Genomic DNA, 27,300 nt, shown 5'->3' on the forward strand with positions numbered 1-27,300 from the left:
CTGTGTCATTAATCTGAGGTTCACATGTGAGGAGGATCAGTACGGATCAATGGTCGTTACACCTCTAATGTCAATTTATATTTATTGTGATGTATTTCTGTTCGGTCATGATTTGTAGGGATGCCGTCTAAACGTGGAATCTAATCTCATATTCAGCCTAAGCGGTGTCTGGTACGAGTTCCTCGTTCCCGTCTCTGAGGTCAAACTGCTCCGCTATCTGTGGAATGCTGCATATTTTAACGCGCCGCTTAACACTTTTCTTTTTGGCCTCCGCAGAGAAGAACGGTTTATCTTTTCTGGAGACGTCGGCTCTGGACTCCACCAACGTTGAGACGGCCTTCCAGACCATCCTGACAGGTACCGTGCTCCTCCACCAGACTCTCCATTCAGCGACACACAGCGGCCCTTCTTTATGAGGGTGATTTACAGCGAGATGAAGTCAGCTGTGCAGTGAAACAGAACCGCACAGCACCTCTAGATTCACTTTATGACATAACGCTGTTTATCTTTGAGGAGCGGCCTTTAGTCATCACGCGGGAGATGACCGACCCTAAAGATTAACACGGTCTGTTCTTCTCTTACGGTTCCACTGGTGTCAAAGCTGTGGTCTGGTATTTGTTGTGTAACAGTGTGAATGTATACTACGAGGTTTTATTAAAACGTCTCTAAATACTTTCAGACTACTGAAGACCGAAATCTTACAACAACAAATAGACTCCAAATACAGTTGTTTAAAGTAATATAAAGTATTATTTAACAGCTGTAGTTTTTAATCAATAAAACAAAGGAAATAGTGCGTTTATTGGGAACTACTTTCAGCGGCGGATGAATTCAGTAGGACGGTGTTTGTGGGATTGGGTCAGAATAAAAAAAGTGATAATAAATAATAGTGTGTTCATGGGGATGAAAGAACACGATCAGTCTCGTATATATCTGATATTTTACTGGTCAAATTTGTGGGATAAAACCTCAACGCAGAGTAACCGGCTGCACTTTTATTTTGAGATTTATTTGAATTAGAAACAGACTCGTGCGTGCCACAGAGCTGAAGGTGATTAGTTCGGGTGTGACTTCTAAAGCTTTGTTTATACTCTACATCCTCCACTACGACGAGGAGGGATTGTAACTATCTATAGACTCGTATCTCATATTCATAAACTACTTTATTACCTTAATACAAACCCTGTAAAGACACAAGTCAAGAATTTGTAAAGAATCAAAGGTTGAACATCCTATAAACTAGTAATAGATTCACTGACACACACACACACACACACACACACACACACACACACACACACACACACACACACACACACACACACACACACACACACACACACACACACACACACACACACACACACACACACACACACACACACACACACACACACACACAGGCAGCAGAAAAGAATACGGTTAATAACATTGAAAGATATAAAATGTTCTTCTACAATAGTCGATGTTTAGTTACAATTATATTTCAATTGTCCATGAAAGAAAATTTACAAAAATGTTTGTCTGCTGTGAATGATGTAATAATAATAATAATCTAGATCCGTTTGTTTTATTTAAGACGCAGCTTGTTTGTTGTATTTCTAACAATAATCCAGTTTGTAGCCCAGATTACTAATAAACTGTAAACATAATCTAGACTGTCTGAGCCTGAAACTTCTCTTTTAGTCAGAGATATTTAATGATTACAAATGTTCACGAGGACTCTCATCACGTTACATTCTGCTTCCTGTCACCAACAGGAAGCAGAATCGTCTCATTGAGTCAGGACAGCACTTCATCTCCAGATACATTTGACTCTTTAAATTGTTTTAATAGTAAAAAGCTGAAATAATTCGAAGACAAAAAATAGTTTTAAATACTTTTCTCTGATATTTATTATAAAATACTTACAGGACTTTGCATCATAACTTTAATGTTTTTACAGCTGCACAGATTCAACCGTAAACAAAAACAAAAAGCATAAAAGCTTTCAGTGTCGCTGAGATTATGAGCTACAAACTGAACGCTTATAGAAACACGATGTACAGTCCGCTGGAAAATATGCAAATTAAAAGATAATTCAGAAAAAGATGTGAATAAACCCATTTAACAAAATCTAAATTCAATTTTTATAAATTAATTCATCCTTTTATTCATAAAAGGGAGACGTTATTATTCATGATTACCTTATTTAATATTTCACCAAAAGTTATGTTCATTAAAGATGTGATTTAACTGAAGTAATTCCAGTTTGTTTTTGTGGCATTTAAAAAGTTTTAATCATATTTTTTGGATGATTGTCTTGATTATTTCGTCCAGAGTTATCGTGACATGAGATAAAGAAGCAGATTGTAACTCTACGTGACGCTGTTACCCCCCCCCCCAGAGATCTACCGGATCGTCTCCCAGAAGCAGATGTCGGAGCGTCAGGAGAGCGACATGTCGCCCAGCAACAACGTGGTCAACATCCAGGTGCAGCCCACCGAGAACAAACCAAAGATGCAGTGCTGTCAGAACATCTAGCCCCGCCCCTTCCCCCAAGCCCCGCCCCCCAGGTAAATACATCCCAGTATAAGAAGTCACCGCGTGGGGTGACCCCCCCCCCACCCCAAGCAGAGCCCCTCTGTCGTTAGGCTACTGCAGGACAGCAGGCATTTCATATCACTTTAGATTTCATTACTGTAGATGCGCTGACGTGTCACGAAAATGTCTTAATATATGAATGTGATTTGTTTTTCTTCATACTTTGTGCTGATTTTTTTTCACATTTTTATGATCTCTTCTCTTGTCTCGGTTCATATATCTACTACTGGATATGAATTTAAAGCACATCAAAGTTGCTCTGAAGTTAGTCATCTTAGCCCCCCCCCCCCTAGTGCAATGTACTGTTTTGGAAAAACCACGTGGATTGTATCGAGCACAGCGTGGAGCTGATGAAACGTAGAAACTTTTGTTTGTTTTTTTGCATTTGTCGAGCTTCAGTTCAGCGGCTTTGCATGTCTTAAGAAAAAGAAAGATGGCCACTCTGCATGTTTTACCAGGTGAGAGATTTAAAATCTGGACTCTGAAGTGGAACCCTCGTCATCGCCTGTAGTTTTAAAAGCTAAACGCTCACGTTGTCCGACTGTCAGCGTGGCTTCATACGGAGATCGTCACCGTTACACCGGGAAGGGTTTCCTGATCGAACAACGCGTCCATATTTGACTACAACTATGCAGAAACTAGCACATGGCTGTTTGGATTTTGTGTTTCTTTGTGCACCTCTATAGCAAATGAAGGAATTAAATCACAGCGTTCTCTTATATTATAATCAAAAGTTATGCTTCACATGTAACCACAGAACTGTAGTTAGGAGACACCTGAGAGGAAGTAGGAAAAGGAAACAATCGGGCACCGAAACCTCAACAGTTAAACACGCGTTCCTGTTTGTTTTTACTGCACAATGGGAGAATCTGGACCTCGTTTTTTTTTTTTAAACGCCACTTTTAAAAAACAACAACAAAAGGTTAAGTTCAGCACGGCTGCGTCTCAAACGTCTTTTCCTCGACTCCTGACAGAGGAAGGGTTCGGATGAAGGAGTCAAGGAAACACTTTTCAGCCACATTCTTGCCAACTCCTGGTGCCTCCCTTTCACCGCGTGTCTCATTCACCCGCTAACGACTCGCCATCGTACACCGAGCTGCCTCTGACTTCAACACAATGCATGGCTTTCTGTTACGACTGCAACTCCGTGTCGTATCGCCTTATGTAGCTAACATTTACTGTCCCGTGAAATCTGCTGAGCTTTAGGCTAGGCTAAGCTAGGCTAGTTAGCACGACAAGCTAATTGTTGCCCGATGGTGTTAGCGGACGTGTAGAATGCCTGAACGTGGTGTGTGTGTGTGTGCGTGTGTGTTTAGAGGCAGCGGGTAGATGGGTAGCTCTGGAGCGAGTGAACCTCGGCTGGCGGTGCCAATGGCGTTTTTTTTTTTCCTGGAACAGACGGCGCCGCCAGCCGAGCCTCTCCAGACTCACGTAGCTGGCAATCTGTGGACGATCTCCTCCCCTTCTGGAAATATGATTTCTGATCCTGTTCCATGTACCTCCATTGTTCTGTGTTTTTTTAAGACGTGTATTTTTTCTTCTTTTTTACTATATTGAACTCTATAACTGACTGTAATTCCAGTGTAAAATGTGTTCAGAGTGAAAATATGTCATTTCAACGGATTCAAAGGGGTTAAATGTGAGAGGGGGGTCAAAATGAATGGTTTTATGTTTTGTACAGATTGATAAATTGTACAATTGTCTATATCTTAAGTTATCAGTTCATCTTAATAAAGCGCACCAGTCATAAACCTTTATACGAGCTTGTATTTTACTTGATGTTCTTACATTAACTCAATGGTAACACTTAACCTATAGGGCCCTAGCCTCTGCCTCGAAAATTGCATACCCATACTAAAGAGAGTGCAGATCTCTAACTACAAGGTCTATTTTAATAATTTTGATGGTTAAATACAGGTAAAACTTGTGAGACACTTGTTCAGATGTGTATATGTTACTGGTTAATAGTGAATGAAGATGGAACACAGCTCAAATTGAAAAGTTTCAGGTTTGCCTGGAAAAAAAAGCACTTGTATTGAAGATATTTATTTGAAATAATGCAGATACCAGCCTAAAAATACACCACAGTCATAGCACAACATGTTTACAGTCTCCACAAACAAATTTAACTTCGATTGAGTGAAGCAAGCCAGCATAATAGAGGTTTGAGTATGGACAGTCAAGCCAAATTCTCATTTTTGGAACCAGCTGTTGCGCTGGTTTTTATATATTTTATATACTGTTTAACTATATATTTCACTTGTATCACTACTACTGTTCAATACATCCTAATACAGCAGTTTGGCATTATTGTGAGCCATTTTGAGATCTCATATCTCTCCATGGAATTTTCTCATCTCTGTCTGAGTCGGTGGAGACCTTTTTAAGGCCTGTGATTGGCGGATTTCATCATGTGACACCTTGTTCAATGCGGAAGAGACTCAGACAAGCAGTAGGCGGGTTATTTAGTAGATTGACAGACTTTTAGCCACTAAAAATCTCGATCTGTGCGACACAACCCCCATGCGTAAAATCATTGGCCCAGCAGGGAAATGCTGAGAGAGTGCAGGGCACGGACTATACCGCTGAGATTCTTTTTCACGAGGTGAACAGACGACGGTGGAAATGTGAGTGAGAGTTTGAGAGAGGAGGGAAAGTTGTTTGTGTGTTCTAAAAGGTTCTGGCTGATGATTTAGATGATTTGTTTAATGTGGATAAAGTCTTTGAATTTGTTTACCGCCCGTATTTATTTGAGCCGGAGTATACGGATGAAGAGCTCCTACAAATTAAAGAGCGGACGTGGAGAGATTACGTGATTATGGCCCAAAATTATCACGATAATTGTGAATATCGAGATCACGTTTATTCATTGATTTTAGGGATAAAATACTTTAATTGCACTTTAACATTTAAAAGTCTAGTGTTTAGGATCTGGTGCCATCTAGCGGTGAAATGGCAGATTGCAACCAACTAAAACTTCATCCTGTAGGAGAACTACGATGGCCGACGTGAAAACATGAAAGTCTATCTCTAGACTTGGTGTTTGGTTTGTCCCTTCTGGGCTACCATAGAAACATGGTGGACTCTGAAGAAGACCCGCTGTGTGTGTAGATATAAACGGCTCATTCTAAAAGGTAATGAAAACACGATTCCTATTTCAAGGTAATTAAAGAAAACAATTAATCTTTTCGATTTCTGCCAATAGATCCCCCTAAATGCATCACACTGTTCCTTTAAATCAACAAGCACTGCTTTCACATCTACACTGTGCTTCGTCCCTACTAATGTACAAATCAAAAATAAGGTGACTCTTCACTTGAATAGAACTAAACTAGAGAGCACATTACTGCAGCCACAACATCCGGGACAGCTTCTCCACCGGTGTGTGATCAGCTGATCAAGAAGAAGCCTGAGAACCAGGTCGCAACCACAGAATACAGAAACATAAAAAGAAAGTGCAAACAACCCTAAATAATAATAAACAAATGCGTATAAAGTGGTTTTCATCTGTCCTGATGCAGGTAACTAATAGTCACTCCAGCTCGTTTTCACAACGCTTAAAAATCAGCTTCAAATCAGAAAAGGTTCAGTTTTCAAACAGCACCTAAAGACCAGAGTTTGTGTCTGAATCTGCTGAAATGATCTGTGCTGATGTGAAAGAAGGATCAGAGTGTCCTCTGAGTTCAGTTCGCCTCCTCTCTTAAGCCCTAAAGAAAAGACGACGTCACATCCTGATTGGCCGAGAGCAGAAAAGCACCAAGCTGCTCTCAGTTCTTAATTATGAGCCAACAGGTGATCTGAGAAGAAACCTCCAATCAACTCAGGTGAACTGTGACGTTCAGCTGAAATGAGTTGAGGAACTGCTCCAGTTTCAAAGAAAATACAACGGATGAATCATTTACAATCAATAACATCCCTGATTGAAATTCAAACAGCAGTTTGTGTAATGAATCGCCTCCAGAACAACTTTATCTATTTTCGGTGTTCAATTCAATATAATTGACTTTTTCTTTCTCTCAAACTGAAATGAATGAGCGCGTACTTACCACTCGTTCTGTCTGAGGACATTATCTCCACTTTCCCCTTTTAATTAGCACCAAATTACAAAGTCTTCACTGAGTGAGAGCTACAAAGCATCGCCGCTAATTAATCAGGACGAGTGGGAACCTTAAAGGGCCAACAGGTGTTGCTCAGACTGAAGGAGAGCAATGATTGGACACATGGGGCTCCAGAGGACTTGGACTAAGAGGTCCAATCAGTGACAACATGACTCCCACTGTGTGGTCTGTAGTCGCAAGCTTTGGGACGAACTTCCCTCTCCGGTTGAAACAGGAAGTGTCGTAACATTTCGTTACTGTGGTTTCATATCAAGCAACAAACTGATAATGAGCGACACAAGTAACAGTTTGGACATTATTATCATCACATTCACATCACATGAAATATACAGAATCTGACACAGGACAGGAATTGCTTTTGTTTGCTGCTTAAACAAGAAACAAATATAAAATAAAAATACAATAAAATATTTAAAAAAATAGGCCTACTATTTTTTTAAAAAGTACAATATTCCTAATTAGTATATTCTAGGGGATATGCAAGAAAATAAACCATTATTTCTTTGTAGCATTTATTTTTTTCTTTTGCAAACATCTTGTTTTTAACTTTCGATGTTTATGAGCTGCTCTGTTTTTGCAACCGTCCATGTCAATATACTTTACGGTCAAAGGAAAACATCTACTGGACGAGACTGTTTTAGACTAGACATTTGATCCTAATAGCAATGTTTTAGGTCTGTGTGAGAATATTAAATATCTCAGTTTGAGCAGTTTACGTTTGGACACAGCGTTGTCCATGACAAACGCCAAATGCGGCTGCACGTTGGTCAATAAGTCAGTATCGATGAAGACTCGCTGCTGCAGGGTTTTATAACCTACTTTCACGTCATGCTAATTAGTTTAGGATGTCACTAAATAAAGCAAAGAGTGTAAGTGAGTAGAGAGAGGGTAAGGCCAGTTTGAGAAAGGTCCGAGGTGTACACGATGGTGTCAATAGACCTTCTTTGAAACAGACATTTTTACTTGTAGCAGGAGAAAAGCAAATGTAACATTAATTTAATAACATTGATATCAACTATAACAACTAAACAGTGAGCCTGCATGAGCAACACCAAACTGACTTCAGTCACCGTTCATTTCGTTTTTAATGGAAAAATGTCTTGGTGAAAAAAGGCCAATGGTCATTTTCCAGCTCTGTAGGCTATATGTATAGTTTCTTTGAAAACATTTTACATAATGTATTGTGACAAGACTAAAGGGCTGTGTTCAGTCTATAGACTGTGTATAAGAAGTCGAAGTAGTCACCGTGACGTCACTCATTGGTTTGTTTTCTGACATTTTGAAGCCTCAAGTTCGGCAATTTCACCGTCACCATCTTGGATTACGGCCGTCGCCATGTTGTTGTTTTGTGCAACCTATGAACAGGAAGTGACCATATCTGGACTGAGGAGAAGTGACGTAGACGCGCCGTATATGTCTCTGGTAGAGACCTGTCAATCACCGTGTAGCCCCGCCCTAAAGCATCCCCTGCTTTATGGTCTGTTTGACTCTAAATGGACCATAATGTACTAAATGAACATCATGCTGTATTGAAGAAGACTTGAAACTAGAGATTGAGAGCATAAACTCATGTTTACAATGTTTACTGAGGTAATAAATCAAGAGAGAAGTAGAGTCATTTTCTCATAGACTTCTATACAACCAGAGGAGTCGCCCCCTGGTGGACACTAGAGAGAATGCAGCTTTAACACATGGATTATTGACTTCACTTGGCAGAACCGGAAGTTGCCGCCTATGTTTCACGTAAAATCACAAGAGACAACCTGCTAGTGGCGCCAGAGAAAAAGTCAAAAGGATTCATCTTTGAATGTCTGAATAAAATGTTAAATGTTACGTTTTCAGGAACACCAAATGGCTAATATGAATAGGTGAGTGTGGTCGACTCGCAGATGACAGTGAACCTCTGATGAAATGTTTCTTCAGCTCTTAAAGGGCCAATAATAACGATTTAGTCCGGGCGATTTTACGACAGACACTTGATACAAACTCAACATGTCAACATTTATGCAGACAACACATTATTGTATATCTCCAATTCTGACAACCACAGTTATTTAAATATTATGATTATTAAACGCCAGCTGCTGCGTAACAAGACATGACACCACTCCCCTGAGCTAAGACAACTTTATTGAGTTTAGGGCTTTAAACAAAAAGACCAACACGCAGCACTCGATACATGTACGGAAGCTGAAACTATTGTTTGGATCAAAGCCGGAGGAAAGACGTACGCGCAAGATAACATCAGAGCAAAATGGAACAAAAATAGGAAAACAAATACATGGGACAACAAAGCTGTTTGCATCTGATTGTCAACATGTCAACATGTTATTGCTATTTGCCAAACGTATAATTGTCAGCATTTTCAACAATAGTAACCTGTTTGAAAAAGTACGTCTCTGTCTCATATGTAATGTGAGAAACAGTTGCCACAATGAGACTAGAAACACATTTTCATTATGTTTGGGAACAGAAATCCAGTGATTCTGTAATGACATTAATTCATTAAACGTGTTTCAAATTTAATTGTGACGCAAATGTCAAGCAAACTATTTGAAATGTTGCAAAAAAGCAATGTGAATTAGACGTGTTTCCATCAAGTGGTTTGGAGAGAATAAACTCAGCTACAGTGTAGTTTGGTAAGAAGTTGGCTCTTTAGGCTACACATGGCTTAAATCCGCCAGTAAACAGAAGAAGAGGTTGTGAACCGGAAACAAAACAACCCATAAATATATAAACTGGATTCAGCGTTGGAGGCGGCGCCACGTTCATTCCTATGAACGTTACTGCATGAAGCAAAAAAAGTTCAACTTCCGAGTATAAAATCCAGCTAAAGTTACCCGGATCTTCCTCATTTTGGGGTCCATAGAGAAAGCGCACGAGCGTTTTCTTTAGCCCCGCCTCCCACAATCTCATTCACATGAACTGAGGAAGGAAAATAACTCAACGACTTTTAGGACATAATGATTTAAATAAGGGCTTTTCAAGTGTTCGGGCTTGGAGGTGATTCACCTCCAAAAAAATGACAGACGTCTTTCCCAATGTAAGTCAATGGGAAAAAGTATTTTTGGGCCACATGGCATCACGTGACAGACCAGGAAGTTGTAATTCCACCGTTTGGCCACTACGTAAAATTTGCTTAAAAAGCCCCGAAAAAATGTGTAAAAATGTGCTGCTTTTCTTCCCCTCGTGTGACTGAAACTGAATATCTTAAGATGACAATTAATCGATTAATTGGAAATAATAATCTGAACATGAATCAGTAATGAGAATAATCGTTAGTTGCAGCCCTGCAGCACATGTTTCAGATCGGAGTGGCTCCCATGTTGAGACAGTCAGATGACAACAATAAAAGGACATAATAAGGGTATTCCTGGCTAAATATTATATCTTGAATAATCTTTGGCATGCACGTGTATTAAGCTTGACACAACAAAATAAAAAAAATCACAATAATAAATACTAGTGCACAGTAAGTGTACTCTGTCTACAGTACATACAAAAAGAGAGAAAATATGGATCCCCGTCAGGATCATTAAATATGTAAACAGGAAATAAGAAACGATGTGTAAAAATACCAGAATTATACAGGTAGTGTAGATCTGACCAGACTGCACGTCTTCACATACTTTGAAGGAGTAATGAGCACCTTTTTCTCCAGAGTTTTCACACTGTACAGGTTTGGAGACATAATGCCCGTGTGATGCTTCCTCATTGTCCAGGTCTGCTGGATCCAAAGTGGGCCTCAGTCTCAACAATCCCACCCACATCAATTTACAGGAGTAGTTAAGTCTCTTTGTTTTTCCTTCTTCTGACGCACATCAGCGTACCAGAGAGACAAGGTAACACATTGTGTGCGTTTATATTTCCCTGTGTTGACATTGATGAGAGGGACTTTACAATACAACACAAATATGTAGTATTGATTGGATATAATACAGTGATAAAATATCAAACAGTCGCAGCACTGCAGGAAGGAGATTCTCTCACACACCAGTTTCCTGGTCCTGGGAGCACTGGTCCAGTATCCAGTCCAGTCTGGGACGGGTGAGGGGGGGTGGGGGTCTAGAGCAGCGAGCTGGTGGGGCTGCCGGGCAGCGGGGGGCTGTGGCTGTGCAGGGTGAGGCTGTGGCTGTGGGACGGACTCGGGCGCATCGGCAGCAGGTCGTAGTGGCTCGGGATGTGGCTGTTTCTGGGCAGGTCGTACGGGTTCTGAGGGTAACTGGGAACCAGCACACAGCCGGCTCCCTGCACGATACTGATGGTTGGTTCTGGGAGAGAGAGAGGAGGGACTTCAGTTAGTCAGTCGACATGAAATCAGTTCTTTTCATCATTTTTGATCTTATTCATTTCATTCTCATCTCAATGTGATGATTTACTTCTTTTCTTTTATATTTTTATATTATTGTAAACTGAATATCCTTTGACTCTTTTTTGGACAGAACGTAACCAACACTAACTTGTGATATTTCAAAAGACTAATCAGTTAATCAACGAATCAAAAACACATTTCAGATTTATAGAACATTAAATAGTCATCACTTGCAAGACCTAAATAAATAAAGGTTTATTTTATTTGTAAAATGAAGAAAGATTTAGCTTTATCACTTCTGATTTTGCAAGTTTTAGTTCCTTAAATACAAACTGTGTAAACTTAATTTATATAACTAGAGACCCTTAATGTCACTACATTTTAAGCTTTTTAATTTAGCTTTAAAAAAAAAAAAATGTATTCATCATTTTGCCTGTTTTAATATGGATATGGAAAACCTTTTGGCAGGGGTGTGAGTTAATTAATTTGGAAGTTGAGCCTCAGCTCCTATAAAAACTGTGTAAATAAAATACAGACACTCAGACCCTTAAGGACAACAATGTCCCCATTAAAACCACAGTTTTTGGTCCCACATTACAGCATAAAATCATGCATTCTATTATATCAGACTTTTAATCTGTAGTCCTGGCTTCTAAATTGTAGTTTTTACTATTTTCCACCAGATTAAGTCGTTTTCTCATGTTTGCCATCTGGAGTTAATACGTGTTATTCTCCTGGTGTCCACTAGGGGCATCACAGCTGTATTATGGAGTTAATACGTGTTATTCTCCTGGTGTCCACTAGGGGCATCACAGCTGTATTATGGAGTTAATACGTGTTATTCTCCTGATGTCCACTAGGGGCATCACAGCTGTATTATGGAGTTAATACGTGTTATTCTCCTGGTGTCCACTAGGGGCATCACAGCTGTATTATGGAGTTAAGACGTGTTATTCTCCTGATGTCCACTAGGGGCATCACAGCTGTATTATGGAGTTAATACGTGTTATTCTCCTGGTGTCCACTAGGGGCATCACAGCTGTATTATGGAGCACTGCATCAAAATCCATGTTGTTGCTAATCTTTGACGCATCCCACACTAGGAAAAAATAAAAACCCAAGCATTTAGTGTAGAGAAAATAATTCAACTGTTTCTTCCATAAAAAACAACAGTGGCATTATGTAAACAAACACAAATTTTAAGGCTTAAAAATCTGAAAATGAAGAAATATTTGGTAGTTATGATCAGGACTGATGTTGGTTAAAAGATTTAACTCAGTAAAAGTGGAAAATAATATAAATATATAGTATTTTTATGGCAGCTCTTTTACATCAGACCAAAAATGTATTTATAAGGATTAAATGCATAAAGTAGATTTTCTGATTTTAAATGTTTTTTTTAGTTTTTTTTACCGTACAGTCATTTGCTTCAAATTAATTATTTGATTGTTTACTTGTGTTACCATCTGTGGTTAAGTTTACTTACATTTTAGAATTTAGAATTTAGAATTTAGAAAATAAAATCGGAGGAAAATGTGATCGAAACAGTGACAAGCTAACCCCCCCCCCCCCCCCATGTCGTAAACGTACCCATGTCGTAGACGTTCTTGGCGGGCGCGGTGGTCGCCGTGGCCACGATGGCGGAGGAGCAACAGTAGGTCATGTGATCTTGGTGACCCGGCGACTTCATCTCCACGTAGCTGCTCTCGGAGTGTTTGCAGGCGGCGGGCGCGTCGTTGATGGTGGCGTACGGGTTTTCACTGTTGAGGGAGCAGGTGCTGGACAACGAGCCCTTCATGTAGTCTGTAAGATAAAGAGCGTCAAACCTTCACGTGTGGAGAGACGACGCTCTGTGACTCCTTCACATGGAGCGGTTTTACAATACTGTCACTGTGCGCTCTCCATCATCTACTGCTGCCGTATTCATATTAATTAAAGGATAATATTCTTCTATAAAAGACAAAACTACAAACTATTTTTAAAAGATCAAGACAAAATATAAACTAAAACAAGCAGCTTTTCCGCTTCCTCCTTGTTTTTATGAATCATATCAGAAATATTTCCTGAAACCCGTTTGACTCGGTCATCACAACAGTTATCATAGAGACCGCTTTGTGATTACGTGAATTATCAGCAGGGCGCTCACTCAGATGATGACTCCAACACATTTCTGTAGATTCTGCTTTTACAGGATGAAGCTGCCGTTATTTTTCTCATTTGTCAAAAAATCTATCTTTCTCACAAAACTCTTCTAAACTTCTAAAGACTCTCCTAAAATCCTATTTCCTAAAACAGCTGGTCACTGTAGTTTTTTAATCAAACAAACAGGAGGAAAAAGTGCGTTTGTTAGGAACTATTTTGCGCGGCGGATTAATCCACATTTGGGAATCACCAGACTCATCCTGTAATAAACACACATGTTAGAGACAACAAAGGTTTCACTGCAAGGACAACATCAACATTCAAAGGCAGTTAAAACAGAAGAAACGACTCAGCATTTAGTTATTGAAAAGGAAAGACCCCCCGGGTGAGTTTTGGGAGTGATGGGGGTCGAAGCAGAGAAGGAACAACACACAGAGGAGTCGGACTCGTCCTGCAGAGACACAAAATAACATGTAAACAACATCAGTTACAAGCGTTGCATTCAAGGACACGGAGCATTCAGGTACAGGCCCCAGAGGGTTATTCATGCTGCACACAGCGCCGCCTCATCCACCTGTAAACTTCACAGGTGAGTAAAATCTCTTCCTCTGCTCTTCTCTCATCAAGAGTTACAGAACTCTGTTAATCTCTGTCTACTTCTGATAGATTCCTACATTTCCCAGAAATCCTTTGGCCAACCTTTGATGTGTTCTTTGCATTTTGAGTAAGTCACACTCCTGTACATGTAGACGTGTATGCATTTAGATGTAGGCTAATAACTAGAGGACTCTATGCTTTTTAATGGCTGCTGCATTTAAATCAAATGTAAATATTCTACATTTCATAAACATTTACCCCAAAATAAGTTTTCTTTGGAAACTTTAACATTTTAAACAAAGGAATGTTCGACTTCCCTTTTTTATATCAGTACTTAGATAATAAGACGAGATCATCTTTAGAAGTTTTGGCAGGTCAAAGTTTTTCTGTCAGGGTTATTTTTTCCTGCACGATAAACACAAGCTACATATATTGTTATGTAAATAAGTAAAACTCACCTAAATATAATCATACAGTGGTACTGTTGTGATCCAAGCTGAAACAATATTACTACTTCTGTATATACGTATATACTCCTGTATCTTTTAAAACAGCAGGGAGGGGAGGGGGTCGTTTGTTTTACCTCATTTTGAAATTAAAAACTAAAAAAAAACTAAAAATAAAAAGAATTACAACACTACACAAATGTAACTGCCAAAACTTTTTTTTTTTACATTTCATATATGAAACAAATTACGGAACTTGCAAAGAATATCCTGGCAAAACTTCTTTTCACCTGTTTTTAAATCATAAGAAGAGAAAATAATTTAGATCCGACTTCGCATTGTTTCTTCTCATTTCACCTCACAGGCTTCCGTAGCCGGCAGTCTGGATACTGAAACTGATATGTGTTCGAATTATCCAACATTAAGAAAAGTCATTTAAGAACCCACATTTTGTCCTGAAAGTCTGTTTTTCTAAACACATTCTAATAGTATAAATATTCTACATAATCAACAAGATCATTTATAAACCTTTGAGGACTCGGAGTTAGAAGAACTGCTTATTATCTTCTCTGTGTCTGATTTGATTTTCTCTCACATATGATCACATGTGAATTCCAGTCAAACAAAACAAACTGCAGTACGAGGTTCAAAATGCAAGCTGGGCAGTCATTGGCCGAGGGGAACTGTTCGAGCAAGAGGATTGGCTGAGGGGTCGGAGGTTGATGAGGTCACGCGGGATGACTCCGCCCACTCACTGTACCTCTGTAGCGCGGCTCCACGTGGTAGCTGTAGCGCCGGTCGATGCAGTAAACACCTGCACAGAAACCAGAGAAAAGAAAGAAGTACTTCTATGTACTCTTGAGTATTTGTACTCCGTTACTGCGGATCGATATAGCTCAATGTAGCTCGTCTAGCTATGTTGGTGACGTAGATCGTGCGAGACCAGAGATGTAGTTCACTGATCAGCTTCACACCAAACTAAATGATACTACGACAAATATGACAAACAGACTTGTTTTTAAATGATCTTTTAAATTGACAAACATCATGTTTATGTGTAATTCAAACGGGATAAAAACATGATTTGTCTTTGTGGCCAAACTTAACTGCTTGATTTAACAAAAAATGACGACTAAACACTAAATGAAACATTTCGGGGGATAGTTTCATGAAATAACAATAGAATGATTTGATTGTAAAGTGTTTTTGGGGGAAGATGTTTTTAGTTTTTTCATAGCAGATCAAAATGCATCGCACCCGAAAAGTAAAATGTTCATGTGATCAACTTTAAAGCTGCAGCGTCAGAATACAGACTGTCATGTTTCTCACATGTTTCTGCAGAAATCAAACATTGTGAACCGTCATTCCCATCGTCCTGAGATAAAACGAGGCAGACTGACCCATGTCACTGAGGTTACAGTAGGCCCCCCACTCTGGAGCGCTGTTCCTGTGGCGCTTCTTCTTCTTCACCTGGGAAACGCACAGAGAGTGAGAACACGTTAGAGAGCACTAATAACATTGTTGAAGAAAATGTTTTTTTTTATTTCGTCTCCAGTGAAATATTAATGACTTCATGAAGTGACTTTGCTTTTGTTAACATAACTGTTGCTGCTCTAGCAACAATATCCAGTTATATCTAAATAATAAATAACTTCTATTCCTGTTCTGAATTTATTTGTTTTTAAAATTCTATATGTTTTTAAAAGCACTCCTTTAGTCGTGAAAAAGAGCAGAGTATTGATGAGAGTATCTCCTTGTAGTAAAGATAACTCTCTATTACCTAAAGGTCCACGTTAGTTCTCTGACACGCTTGGAAATGGAGGACTGAGCTCAGCGGTATTTAGTTGGTTGCAATCTGCAACTCCACCACTAGAGGCCACTAAATCCCACACACTGTTCCTTTAAGGTAAACTGCTGTGAGCACCATAAAGTTCTGTTCACAGCACCTGTGTTGAGTTGAAGGCAGACATCTCTAAACCTCTGTGTTCACACCATGATGCTTGGTGCTCAAACACAGTCACAGTTGATGGACGATGTTTTCCTCGTGTTGAGTTTTTAACGGGAAGATGTCGGCCATTTTATCTGACCATTTTGTTGCTGCTGTTTACATTCATTATGATGCAAATTTAACAAATGCACTACAGGAATGTTCTGCGGTTTTTGTTCTGTTTGTCATGTGTTCGTTGTGTAGCAAACAAGCTACAAATGAATTCTGTTGCATCCCTGTGTTGCATAATAACAATAAATGAAATTTGAATACTATTTTAAACTCTGGACAAATCAAACCAACCACTGGATATGATAAGTGAGAAAATCCATTTACCGTAAAAAAATGTAAATAACAAATATCCCTTGTATATGTGAAATCTGAAACGTCTCGACAGAAACAAGCTGCAGCTGAAATCACACCTGCAGATGTTCAGCACAAGCGAGAGCATCCTTTGAACCCACCTTGGCGGCGCCCCTCTTGTCCGGCTTGGCGTAGTGGCCGGCGTAGCTGCAGGGCCCCAGAGTTCGGTAGCTGGGGTTGGAGAAGCATCGGCCTACGGAGCTGTTACTGGGAGAGGACTCTGGAGAGGACAGCAGGCCTGTGCACTGCAGCCCTGCTGTCACCACAACCAGCACATGTTCTTATACATCCTCCCCCTCTACAACGTCAACACAACACACAGGCATGTGCACACGCACACAGCACACCAGGTATCTACGCACTGACAGGTAAAGAGAAAGGAACTCCAGCTGGAACCCAGAGGAGGAACTTCAGTGTTGTAGAACAATTTCTTTACCTGCTGATTCCTGTTTATGCTCATAGAAGGATAAGAGCGACACAGATTCATTAAGTAATCATTTATGTAACATTTGCTGCTTTTATCCACTAAAACGTGAGAATTCGCTGCTTTTCTGTTTGATATCATTGTAAGTTTAATATCTTTAGCCTGAGACAAAAGAAACCACATTCCACACTGTCTGACATTCTATGAACTAAACACTTAATTACAGAATAAGTTCCAGTCGTAGTTCAAGTGGTCCAGTCTGCTCGGATGTTTGAAGGAACAAAGCCCCCTGGAGGAAAAAGCAAAGCCCCCAGAGATGCGCATGTCTTTACCTGAGAGGGAGTAGTCGGTGGAGTTGATGTGCAGGGCCGGCGTGTAGGTGACGCTCGGCACGTGGTGGCCTTTCTCTCTCTGCCGGTAGCGGAACCAGACCACCAGGCCGAGCATGGCCATGATGAGCAGCAGCAGGAAGATGATGCCCAGGACGGCGCCGGCTGACTGGCGCTCTGAAGCCAGAGCCGGGCTGATCTTGGTGTAGGGGTTCAGTTCCTCCATCATCAGGGCCGCTGAGGGGAACAGGGAACAGGTGAACACCTGAACTCCTGTGACTAACAGGCAGCATCGCTTCAACCAATCCTCATATGAAAGCTGCTACGAGGAACCTTCTGTTCGTCTTGGTCTTCTCGTCCCCGTGGACTAAAGTGGTAGTGCTCCCGAGAACCAGACTCCCTTCAGAAAACCTCTCATTTCACTGCAGCAGGGTCTGACAGTCTGCCCCTCTCAGTGCTGGTTCTGGTTCTCCCGTGGATATATAAACAGACCATCTTCTCTCTGATGGTCTGGTTTACTGAAGGAGGTCATATATAGGATCAGGACTACACTGAGACTGGTTCATATAGAGGATCAGGACTACACTGAGACTGGTTCATATAGAGGATCAGGACTACACTGAGACTGGTTCATATAGAGGATCAGGACTACACTGAGACTGGTTCATATAGAGGATCAGGACTACACTGAGACTGGTTCATATAGAGGATCAGGTCAATGGAACGGCGTTATATTGTTAGAATAACTGTTACAGAAAACAAGAGGTAATCAGATTACATTTAGTAAAAATGGGGATTACCGGCAGGATTACAGTTTTAAAATACACTTAGAATAAAACCCAAACACTGACGTGCACATTCAGGCACACACTACCACACTTCTCACATATTGGCCTCTAACGTATGAAATATTGTTTGTTATGTTTCCATCTTTGGCAAATTAACTACACTCCAAATAAAAGTGTGGGACGGTGGAGAGAGATTTTTAAACTATAACTGTATATAAAATGATTTTACAGGAGCTGGATTATTATCAATATGTGTTTTATCAATATGATATCTATATTTACTTTTTAAATATTACAGTTGACCGTCAATTCTACTGACTTCGAAATTACTTCCATATGCAGATTTCTGGTGTTCCGGTTGTCTTTTTGAATACTAAAATAATGTGTATTGGTGTGTTTACGTTTCCTCTGAGCCTACATGTAAACCAGCAGACAGGAGCAGCATCAAACACCCGTTCCTCCCGCTCTCACCCTGGTCACAGCGGATGCCTTTGAAGCCGATGCTGCAGTAGCAGGTTCCCGTCACGTAGTCGCAGGTGCCGTTGTTCATACACTCACACAGCTGCTGGCAGCCGTACCCAAACGTCCCCGCAGGACACTCTGGACGCGGCGGGAGGTTTAACACGTCGTTAAATCCCACAGAATCATGCACAGATATCACAGGTGGAAACTCATGACTCAGATTATCATATTATTAAATATTATCAATACACACAGAATGATGTTAAAATATATAACTAATGTTTATTCCATTAAGATGCATTTCAATATAAAGTATGATCATTCTTAATATGGTGGAAATACGTGAACGTGTCATCGATGGGGTCACTGCTCCAGCTCTAAAGTCTGAAGTCAACAACAACACAGATGTGCTGACGTACACAGATGTGCAAACACTCACTGAGCTCACAGCTCTGTCCGATGAAGCCCGTCCTGCAGGAACACTGTCCGCTGATGTGGTCGCAGTCCGCCCCGTTCTGACAGCGACACACTTCAGCACACTGGGAGCCGTAGAAACCGGTCGGACAGCCTGGAGAGAAACGTACATTTACTACGGTCGTGTTGTTTCATACATCAGCTGTTCCACTCTTCAGACCTGAGAGCTGAGCCACGAATCTGGAGACGGAAGCAGCTTTTCTGTGATTGGCTAATCTGTTCTGTCTCTGCAGATTAAACCAAACCCAGTTTGCATTTTAGGCAGATTTAAACAGAAACTCCTGAAGACTCGATAGAGTGGTTGTTTTTCTGTCGGCCATGTTGTTTCTGGTGACGCAGCAGCAGCAGCACAGCAGCAGCAGCAGCAGTGTAGCAGCAGCAGCAGCAGCAGTGCAGCAGCAGTGTAGCAGCAGCAGCAGCAGCAGCAGCAGTGCAGCAGCAGTGTAGCAGCAGCAGCAGCAGCAGCAGCAGTGCAGCAGCAGTGTAGCAGCAGCAGCAGCAGCAGCAGTGTAGCAGCAGCAGCAGTGTAGCAGCAGCAGCAGCAGCAGCAGCAGACTCCAACAAATCAAGGAACAAGACATTCACACAGGTTGTAAACAAACCCAGAAATATATACTAATGTGGTCATAACTGTGTGTTGTACACATCCATTACATCCAATGTGTTTCTGGGTCAGTTTGGACCCTTTATACTTATGTATATATGTACTTATTATTATTTTTTTTACAACGCAATGGTCGCTCAAAACAAACACTTGTGATGTTTGTTTGGATAATTTGGCTAAACCACTAAAACCACTAAACCCACTACACCACTAAACCACTACACCACTAAAACACTAAACCCACTACACCACTAAACCACTAAACCCACTACACCACTAAAACCACTAAACCACTAAGCTAAAAGAGGACTAGTGTTCTAGTGATGACGTTTAGTCGTCTCATTTAAACTCTTGTTAGCGCCGCCTTTTTTAAGACACGTAAAAGCTTCTCAATTCACCGTTTACTGACCTATTGTATCGACTCTAAATGGACCATAATGTACTAAATGAACATCATGCTGTATTGAAGAAGACTTGAAACTAGAGATTGAGACCATAAACTCATGTTTACAATGTTTACTGAGGTAATAAATCAAGAGAGAAGTAGAGTCATTTTCTCATAGACTTCTATACAATCAGAGGAGTCGCCCCCTGGTGGACACTAGAGAGAATGCAGCAGCACTGACTTCACTTCTCAGAACTGGAGGTTGCTGCCTGGTCTGAACTAACTGAACTGAACTACAGCTGTGAAAGTGACCTAAGAACATGATGGGGTCAGAAAAACATGACTTTATAGAATATGGTTTTGTTTCCTGAAACAAAGGAAACCTACGAGGAAGCTACTTGGGCGGCAGCGAACTCGACGAAGATGAAGGGAAGGAGGAAGGAATCAAAGAAAGGAATGAATGTCTTTAAGGATGTAGTTATTTTTATCTGCCACCAGATGGAGGTGCAAGTATGAGACATTCAAAACAGGGGAACTCTGTGACTCCACTGCAAGAAGTGAGAGCCAATCGATGATGTGCTCTCACTTGCAGCCAGAGAGTGTATCACTGTTTGTTTCCCTTATTAGATCTGTGTGTATGTTAGTGTTAGTGTGTGTGTGTGTGTGTTAGTGTGTCTGTGTGTGTGTGTGAGGCGTACGCTGAGTGCAGAAGAGTCCCGTCCATCCAGGGCTGCAGTCGCACTCTCCGTCTGTGGCGCTGCACTGGGCTCCGTTGTGACAGTTACATGTGTGGATGCAGTCTGGACCCCACGAGCCCTGAGAACACGCTGCCAACAACACACACACACACACACACACACACGCCAACAGACGTCACCATCCTGAGGACCGGCTGTAACAGAGATCAGGACGGTCTGTACTTTCATTAGCTTCACAAGTGACTAGGTGATTGTGGTAGTTCTGTTAAATGCCAGATGGATAATTAATGTAAGAGCCAATGGAGTAATTGCCTTTATTTTTTTCCGAGTTGCCTCTGATTGGTTCAGGATCAACCCAAGTGGTCGATAAGTGCTGTGAGAGAGAGAGAGAGTGTGAAGGAGGAGACGTCTTACGTTTAGAGCAGTCCCTGCCGATCCATCCAGGGTAGCACTGACAGGAGCCGTCGATGGGGTTACACGTACCGTTGTTGGTGCACGAACACGCCTCCGCACACGCTTTACCGAACTTCCCCCCTGGACACACTGTGGGGACGCACACGTATATACATATACGGTTAAATAACTGTCACTCATAGTGGTGCTACGGATCATAAAACTCACAGTTCTGATCGGATCACGGATCAGAGTCACGGATCGGATCAGCACAAAAAATATATATATAAGAAATATAACTTTTAAAGATCCCTGATCACGTTTTTATTGCTGCCGATAATAATTGGTGATCATTGATGATCTATATTAACAGATAGAGATCCCTTTGTTTGATCATAGCAGCGGGCAGCTGGTAAACATGTTCTCTGTAGGGCTGAGCCTCATCAATCAATCTCAGCAAACATCCCAGAATGATTTAATGCAGAAACATTAAGGTATCAAACACGTATTACTACTTTACAGTTAAATATTTAACCTTAATTCCAACATGAAAAAAAGCATAAAATAACACTTTGATAAACACGTCAGGACATCTTATTATAGTCTCAGTATAATAAAATAATATATATATCATATAATAATATTCACTATAATATAATAATATATATATCATATAATAATATTCACTATAATATAATAATATATATATCATATAATAATATTCACTATAATATAATAATATATATATCATATAATAATATTCTGTATAATATAATAATGTATATCATATAATATATATATATATCATATAATATTCACTATAATATAATAATATATATATCATATAATAATATATATATCATATAATAATATATATAATATAATAATATATATATCATATAATATTCACTATAATATAATAATATATATATCATATAATAATATATATATCATATAATAATATATATATCATATAATAATATTCACTATAATATAAAACACACACATATATATAATGATGTATTTATAACTATATATCATGTCTCAGCAGGTGCTTCATGTCCCTCACTCCCTACCTGTCCGTGCTGGATCTGTCCCCGTTGTTTTAAAAAGCTAAATAAGTTATTAGCATGACGTCATCCAGCTAGCCAAACCTGTCTGGTGTTCAGCTAGTGGAGAAGCTTCATGTACTGCTTCCCTTTGCTGCTAGTCTGCTGTGTGGTTGTGAGGTCAGGCTGATCTGATATCAGCTCTTTGGCCTGAAGGTTCTCCTCAAAGTTCTCCTCTCAAACGGGTCTTGGGGGAGGATCGCGAGGCTCGCTTCCGGTTTCAACTTCCGGTTCAAGCGAGGATCGCTACCGGTTGAAACCGGTTCAACCGGAATCGAGGAAATGACAAATAAGAGACTTCTTATTTAAGACTTAAGACTTCTCTTAATTGTCATTTCCTCGCTCCTCGCTCGCTGAATGAGTAAAATTGACAAAATAATTTACCACATACCAAAAATGACATTGTGCATTACATAACCATTGTTACCATTTCTTTGTATGGTTTTTCTATGTAATGTGCATGTTTCCACCGTTTGGAAAATAAATATTACAAATCGAAAAAAAGTCAACTGTTCATGACACTACGACATTAATACATGAGGGATGGTTCAATTATTCTTAATTTTCATCAAAAAAGATTGATACATTATATTTAAATTGGTATATTTCAAACTGTAATCACTGAGTGGGAGGAAGACAAGAAGCGACAGGAAACCGCTAGAATAAAAGAAGGAAGACAATCTCAGATAATAATGACTTAAGATAATAATTAAATGAGATTTGATTCAAAGGAAAATGAAACACTCAGTACAAAACTCACGTTAATCACTATTATTGCTGTATACTTATCTTTAATTTGATCAACTTTTCTTTCAATGTGCAATCATGAAACATAACTACTTATATGAAGCAGACTGAAATGATTCATCACGGCTGATTGTTCCTGATATGATGAGAGTCTCTGCAGAAAACAGGATGAGGTGGAGAAATGGATCTGGAAAGAAGTTTCTTAATCATTTTAGGGAAATGCACATCCTTCAGCTTAAGGATGTAATACTTTTTATATATTCAGATCTCTAAATGTAGTTACACTGTTAAAATAACGAGACACAGACACCGTAGCGTCTGACGATCACACATTAATGTGCTCTGGGGTTTTCTTGATTATTGCCAATTAAAGCCAGAGAACGAGCTGCTCCTCTTCTGCGTGTTCATGTATTAACGTAGAGTTTGGTTTGAACTGAAATGTGTGAATTTATTAAGTTAAAAGCCTCCAATAAGTGTTGATGTACAGTGTTCCACCGATGCAGAGGAACGGTCACCTTTAAAAACAGCTCAAAACTAAGAAATGTGAGTTTGCATTTAAAGTGACCTCACTTATAAATGTTTAACGAGTGTTTGCGTTGTGTAATTATGACACAAAACAAGATACAGTGTGTGCTTGAAGTCATCTGCATTAAATATTACAGCCGTATTACTATTACATGAGCGTGTGCTGCTGTTTCCTCCTCGGGTTTATGTTTAAGATAATAAATCATATATATATACATGAGCTCTGTAGATATTCATTACTTTACATTACTCTTCTCCACTCATTTGCATTTTACTACCACGTTCCACCTGTTCACAGAATGTATTGTCTTCATTAGCAGGTTCTGCCCGTCGATGCTTAAAGGAGCCGTTAGCCCGCCGTGCATATTGTTTCCCTGCAAGAATAAGAACCCAGAAGGGGAATCTTTACCACAGATCGTTATGAATGCTTTAATGAAGTCCCTCCACTTATGTAACAGTAACCAATGTGTGACTAGTGTCTGTAGAGTCTGGATCAAAGAGATCCACGTACGTATGCGTACAGAAATAATGAGAGGAGCGGGACCGCTCGGCTGCTCCCTGATGACCTGCTGTCCACTCAGCGCTCAATTAGCTTTTAGCCCAAACTCTGTGGTGACGTCATCGAGTCCGTTCAACTCTTTGGTCCAGAGACAAACATCCAGACAGCTGCTGTTCCCTGATCCTCCTCCTTCATATAGAACGGGTCAACAGTCACAACACGTTAATCTGTGACACGATACTTTTAAAATCTTCAGTTTCAGCTCTAACTTCAGCATAATGTTAACAATATACAAACATAGCATACTAAACGTTATGTCAGCAGTGTATTTTAGATAGTTGATGTATTTCAGAAACCTTTCTTGTTCTCTTTGTTGAAATTATCTTTAAATCTTGACAGCAGTCAATAAATCAAATGCTCTGATAGAAAATGAAACCTGTGGCTCTAATAAGGCGTCCAATCATTTAAATCGGCCTCAATGTAATGATTGGACAACCTACCTACCTGTCTACCTGTCTACCTACCTACCTACCTACCTACCTGTCTACCTGTCTACCTACCTGTCTACCTACCTGCCTGTCTACCTACCTACCTGTCTACCTGTCTACCTACCTACCTACCTACCTACCTGTCTACCTGTCTACCTACCTGTCTACCTACCTGCCTGTCTACCTACCTACCTGTCTACCTGTCTACCTACCTACCTACCTACCTACCTACCTGTCTACCTGTCTACCTACCTACCTACCTACCTACCTACCTGTCTACCTACCTGTCTACCTACCTGCCTGTCTACCTGTCTACCTACCTGTCTACCTACCTGCCTGTCTACCTACCTACCTGTCTACCTGTCTACCTACCTACCTACCTACCTACCTACCTACCTGTCTACCTACCTGTCTACCTACCTACCTGTCTACCTACCTGCCTGTCTACCTGTCTACCTACCTGTCTTCCTGCCTGCCTGTTTTACTGTGTACCTGCAGTCATGACGGACGCAGCATCGCGTAACTGTTTATGCCAACATGTTGTGTTCAGGAGCACCTCCGTGAATTTCATTTCTAGGTACAATTTGCACCTTAATATAGATCAAAAAGTGATTAATTCCTTAATTAATTAAGAAAGAAGGATTCGTGGGATAAACCAAAGCTTAGAAATGAAATTCAAACTAAAGAAACTATAAAGAAAAAGTACTTTACAGAGGCAGAGCTGTGAAGCGGTCCCACTGGCAGGTAATGTATGAAGAAACAAAAGCAGTCCTTGAAGTGTTGGAGGGTGAGTTTCATGCTGCAGGTACATTTGAAAACATTCCTTCACAGAAGCTTGTGTTGGTTGTTTCTATGTTGAGGAGACATTTCTTTTGTTGAGGTTTAATCGATAACGAATGGAGACAAAGAGAGAGGTCGCCGTATTATTCTCTCTTATGTAAATGTTACATCTTGAGCACTTAAAAAAAAAGAGAAATGAGATTTCTTCATTAAAGCGGTGAAATGTACACAGAACAGAGAGTTTACCCGTCGATAACATCATCAGCTCGTGCAAAAGGGCATCGCACATCCGGAGGACGGCGATGGAGCCGGACGTCTGATTCACCCGAGGCCTGCTCAGAGACGCAGCGGCCGGCAGAATGGTTAATGTAGGACGGTCTTCATGTTTAATGATGATGAATATTTCACGGCACACTCCTCCACTGTCTCCATTTAAAATTCGACTTGGCAACGGACTTTGGGCCGACGCGCCTTCATTGGAGAATTAACACCTGTTTAACCGCAGAGGAGCTCAACCACACTGAAATAATGATGCACAGGAGGAAGCCACGGAAAAGACAAGTCAGATAGAATGAAGAGGCTGTTAGAAGGGACACCGAGTGAGCTCAAGGTTTCCATTTGGTCTTTTATTACCCGGTGAAGTGCAGACATTCAAGTGCTCTGCTTTGTGAGCAGAGCTTCCATTCTAACCTGAAGTTAATTAGAGATGTCACAAAAAAAATAAAACGCAGATGTCAAGAGGCTGTTTGTGTACCAGCTGTGTTCTGTCTCGTTTCTAAATAACCCGTCTGTTGGTTAGAAAACAGCTCCTGGAAGTGTGAAGTGTGAGGAGGCGGTTCGGAAACAGCATCACGTGAGATGAAATCCTGCCACAACTTCCTGGGAGTTTGATCGACTCAGAAACTAAATATGAAAGTGTGTGGAGCGCGTGGAGCGCGTGGAGCGTGTGGAGCGTGTGGAGCGCGCGCTCTCACACAGCAATGGGTGTGGAAAACATGTTGGTCGCTCGAGTTAATGGAAACTACTGTTACTGTTACTGTTCGAGCAATGAAACATCTGTGAACACGTAAACAAAAGTGAAACCTAGTTCAGTCGGCCACCGCTGCTATGTTTACACAACCACATGAACGATCGGACAAAAGACTTTCTTTAAAATGTATCTACCGGCTGAGACAAAGCAGGACAGGAGGACAGACAGAGAACAGAGGACAGATGACAAGAGGAGAGGAGGACAGAGGACAGAAGGACAAAGGGCAGTAGGACAGATGACAGAGGACAGGAGGACAAAGGACAGGAGGACAGAAGACAGGAGGACAAAGGACAGAGGAAAGGAGGACAAAGGACAGAGGACAGGAGGACAGAGGAAAGGAGGACAAAGGACAGAGGAAAGGAGGACAGGAAGACAGAGGACAGAGGTTGTTGATAACATAACTGTTGCTGCTCTAGAAACAATATTTAGATTTAATTAAAAAATTAATTCTAATCCTGTTCTGACTTTATTCATTTATCTCTAAATTAGTTTTTTTTAAATAATTATGTATTAATGTAGAAGAGCAGAGTATTGATAAAATGAGCTCCTTGTAGTAATACAATCCTAAAGATAACCTGAAGATTACCTGAAGGCCACCGTAGTTCTCCAACACGCCTGAAAGGGAGGGGCTGAGGTGTATTTAGTTAATTGCAATCTGCAACTTCACCACTAGAGGTCACTAAAACGTACACACTGTTCCTTTAAGGTTGAGCATTAACCTCGAGTAGTTAGGGTCAGTATAGAGGACGCCAAGAAGAGCACTGGGATTCCTAATAAAGCCGCAAAAATAGACAAATTAAATGTTCAGAAGGTCTATTCCTCAAAACTTCAGGCAAAGAATTTTAAAGTGAGAGAGAGAGAGAGAGAGGCCATATTTGAGTCTGTCAGTATAAAGGTTTCAGTTCCCACCAACTCTCTGAAGACACTGATAGCTTCACTGTGACTGTGTGTCTGTCAGCGATGCTCTTTGTGACTGTTTCTGCTCATTTGCATAGAAAAGGGGCCAATTGGGGGCCA

General features: G+C 40.5%; 2 protein-coding genes across 2 annotated transcripts in view; one reads left to right on the forward strand and one right to left on the reverse strand.

Annotated features, from left to right (window-relative positions):
* The window catches only part of LOC142934187 (ras-related protein Rab-11A), an 11,981-nt gene extending 7,641 nt beyond the window's left edge, over positions 1 to 4,340 (forward strand). Inside the window, exons 4-5 of the mRNA XM_076078628.1 lie at positions 277 to 357; positions 2,387 to 4,340. Of these exons, the coding sequence (XP_075934743.1) occupies positions 277 to 357; positions 2,387 to 2,523 (218 nt within the window). The 3' untranslated portion in view covers positions 2,524 to 4,340. The remainder of the gene's footprint in view (positions 1 to 276; positions 358 to 2,386) is intronic.
* A 4,473-nt stretch (positions 4,341 to 8,813) lies between these two features.
* LOC142934188 (multiple epidermal growth factor-like domains protein 11) overlaps positions 8,814 to 27,300 on the reverse strand; it is a 95,702-nt gene continuing 77,215 nt past the window's right edge. The window contains exons 16-25 of the mRNA XM_076078629.1: positions 21,127 to 21,255; positions 20,713 to 20,841; positions 18,991 to 19,119; positions 18,561 to 18,689; positions 17,305 to 17,538; positions 16,650 to 16,804; positions 15,599 to 15,668; positions 14,959 to 15,012; positions 12,604 to 12,816; positions 8,814 to 10,972 (exon numbers count right to left, since the gene is read on the reverse strand). Coding sequence (XP_075934744.1) covers positions 10,767 to 10,972; positions 12,604 to 12,816; positions 14,959 to 15,012; positions 15,599 to 15,668; positions 16,650 to 16,804; positions 17,305 to 17,538; positions 18,561 to 18,689; positions 18,991 to 19,119; positions 20,713 to 20,841; positions 21,127 to 21,255 — 1,448 coding nt within the window. The 3' untranslated portion in view covers positions 8,814 to 10,766. The remainder of the gene's footprint in view (positions 10,973 to 12,603; positions 12,817 to 14,958; positions 15,013 to 15,598; positions 15,669 to 16,649; positions 16,805 to 17,304; positions 17,539 to 18,560; positions 18,690 to 18,990; positions 19,120 to 20,712; positions 20,842 to 21,126; positions 21,256 to 27,300) is intronic.

Source organism: Anarhichas minor, unplaced genomic scaffold (genome assembly GCF_050575085.1).
Source record: "Anarhichas minor isolate MPS153535 unplaced genomic scaffold, ASM5057508v1 ptg000067l, whole genome shotgun sequence".
NCBI lineage: Eukaryota > Metazoa > Chordata > Actinopteri > Perciformes > Anarhichadidae > Anarhichas > Anarhichas minor.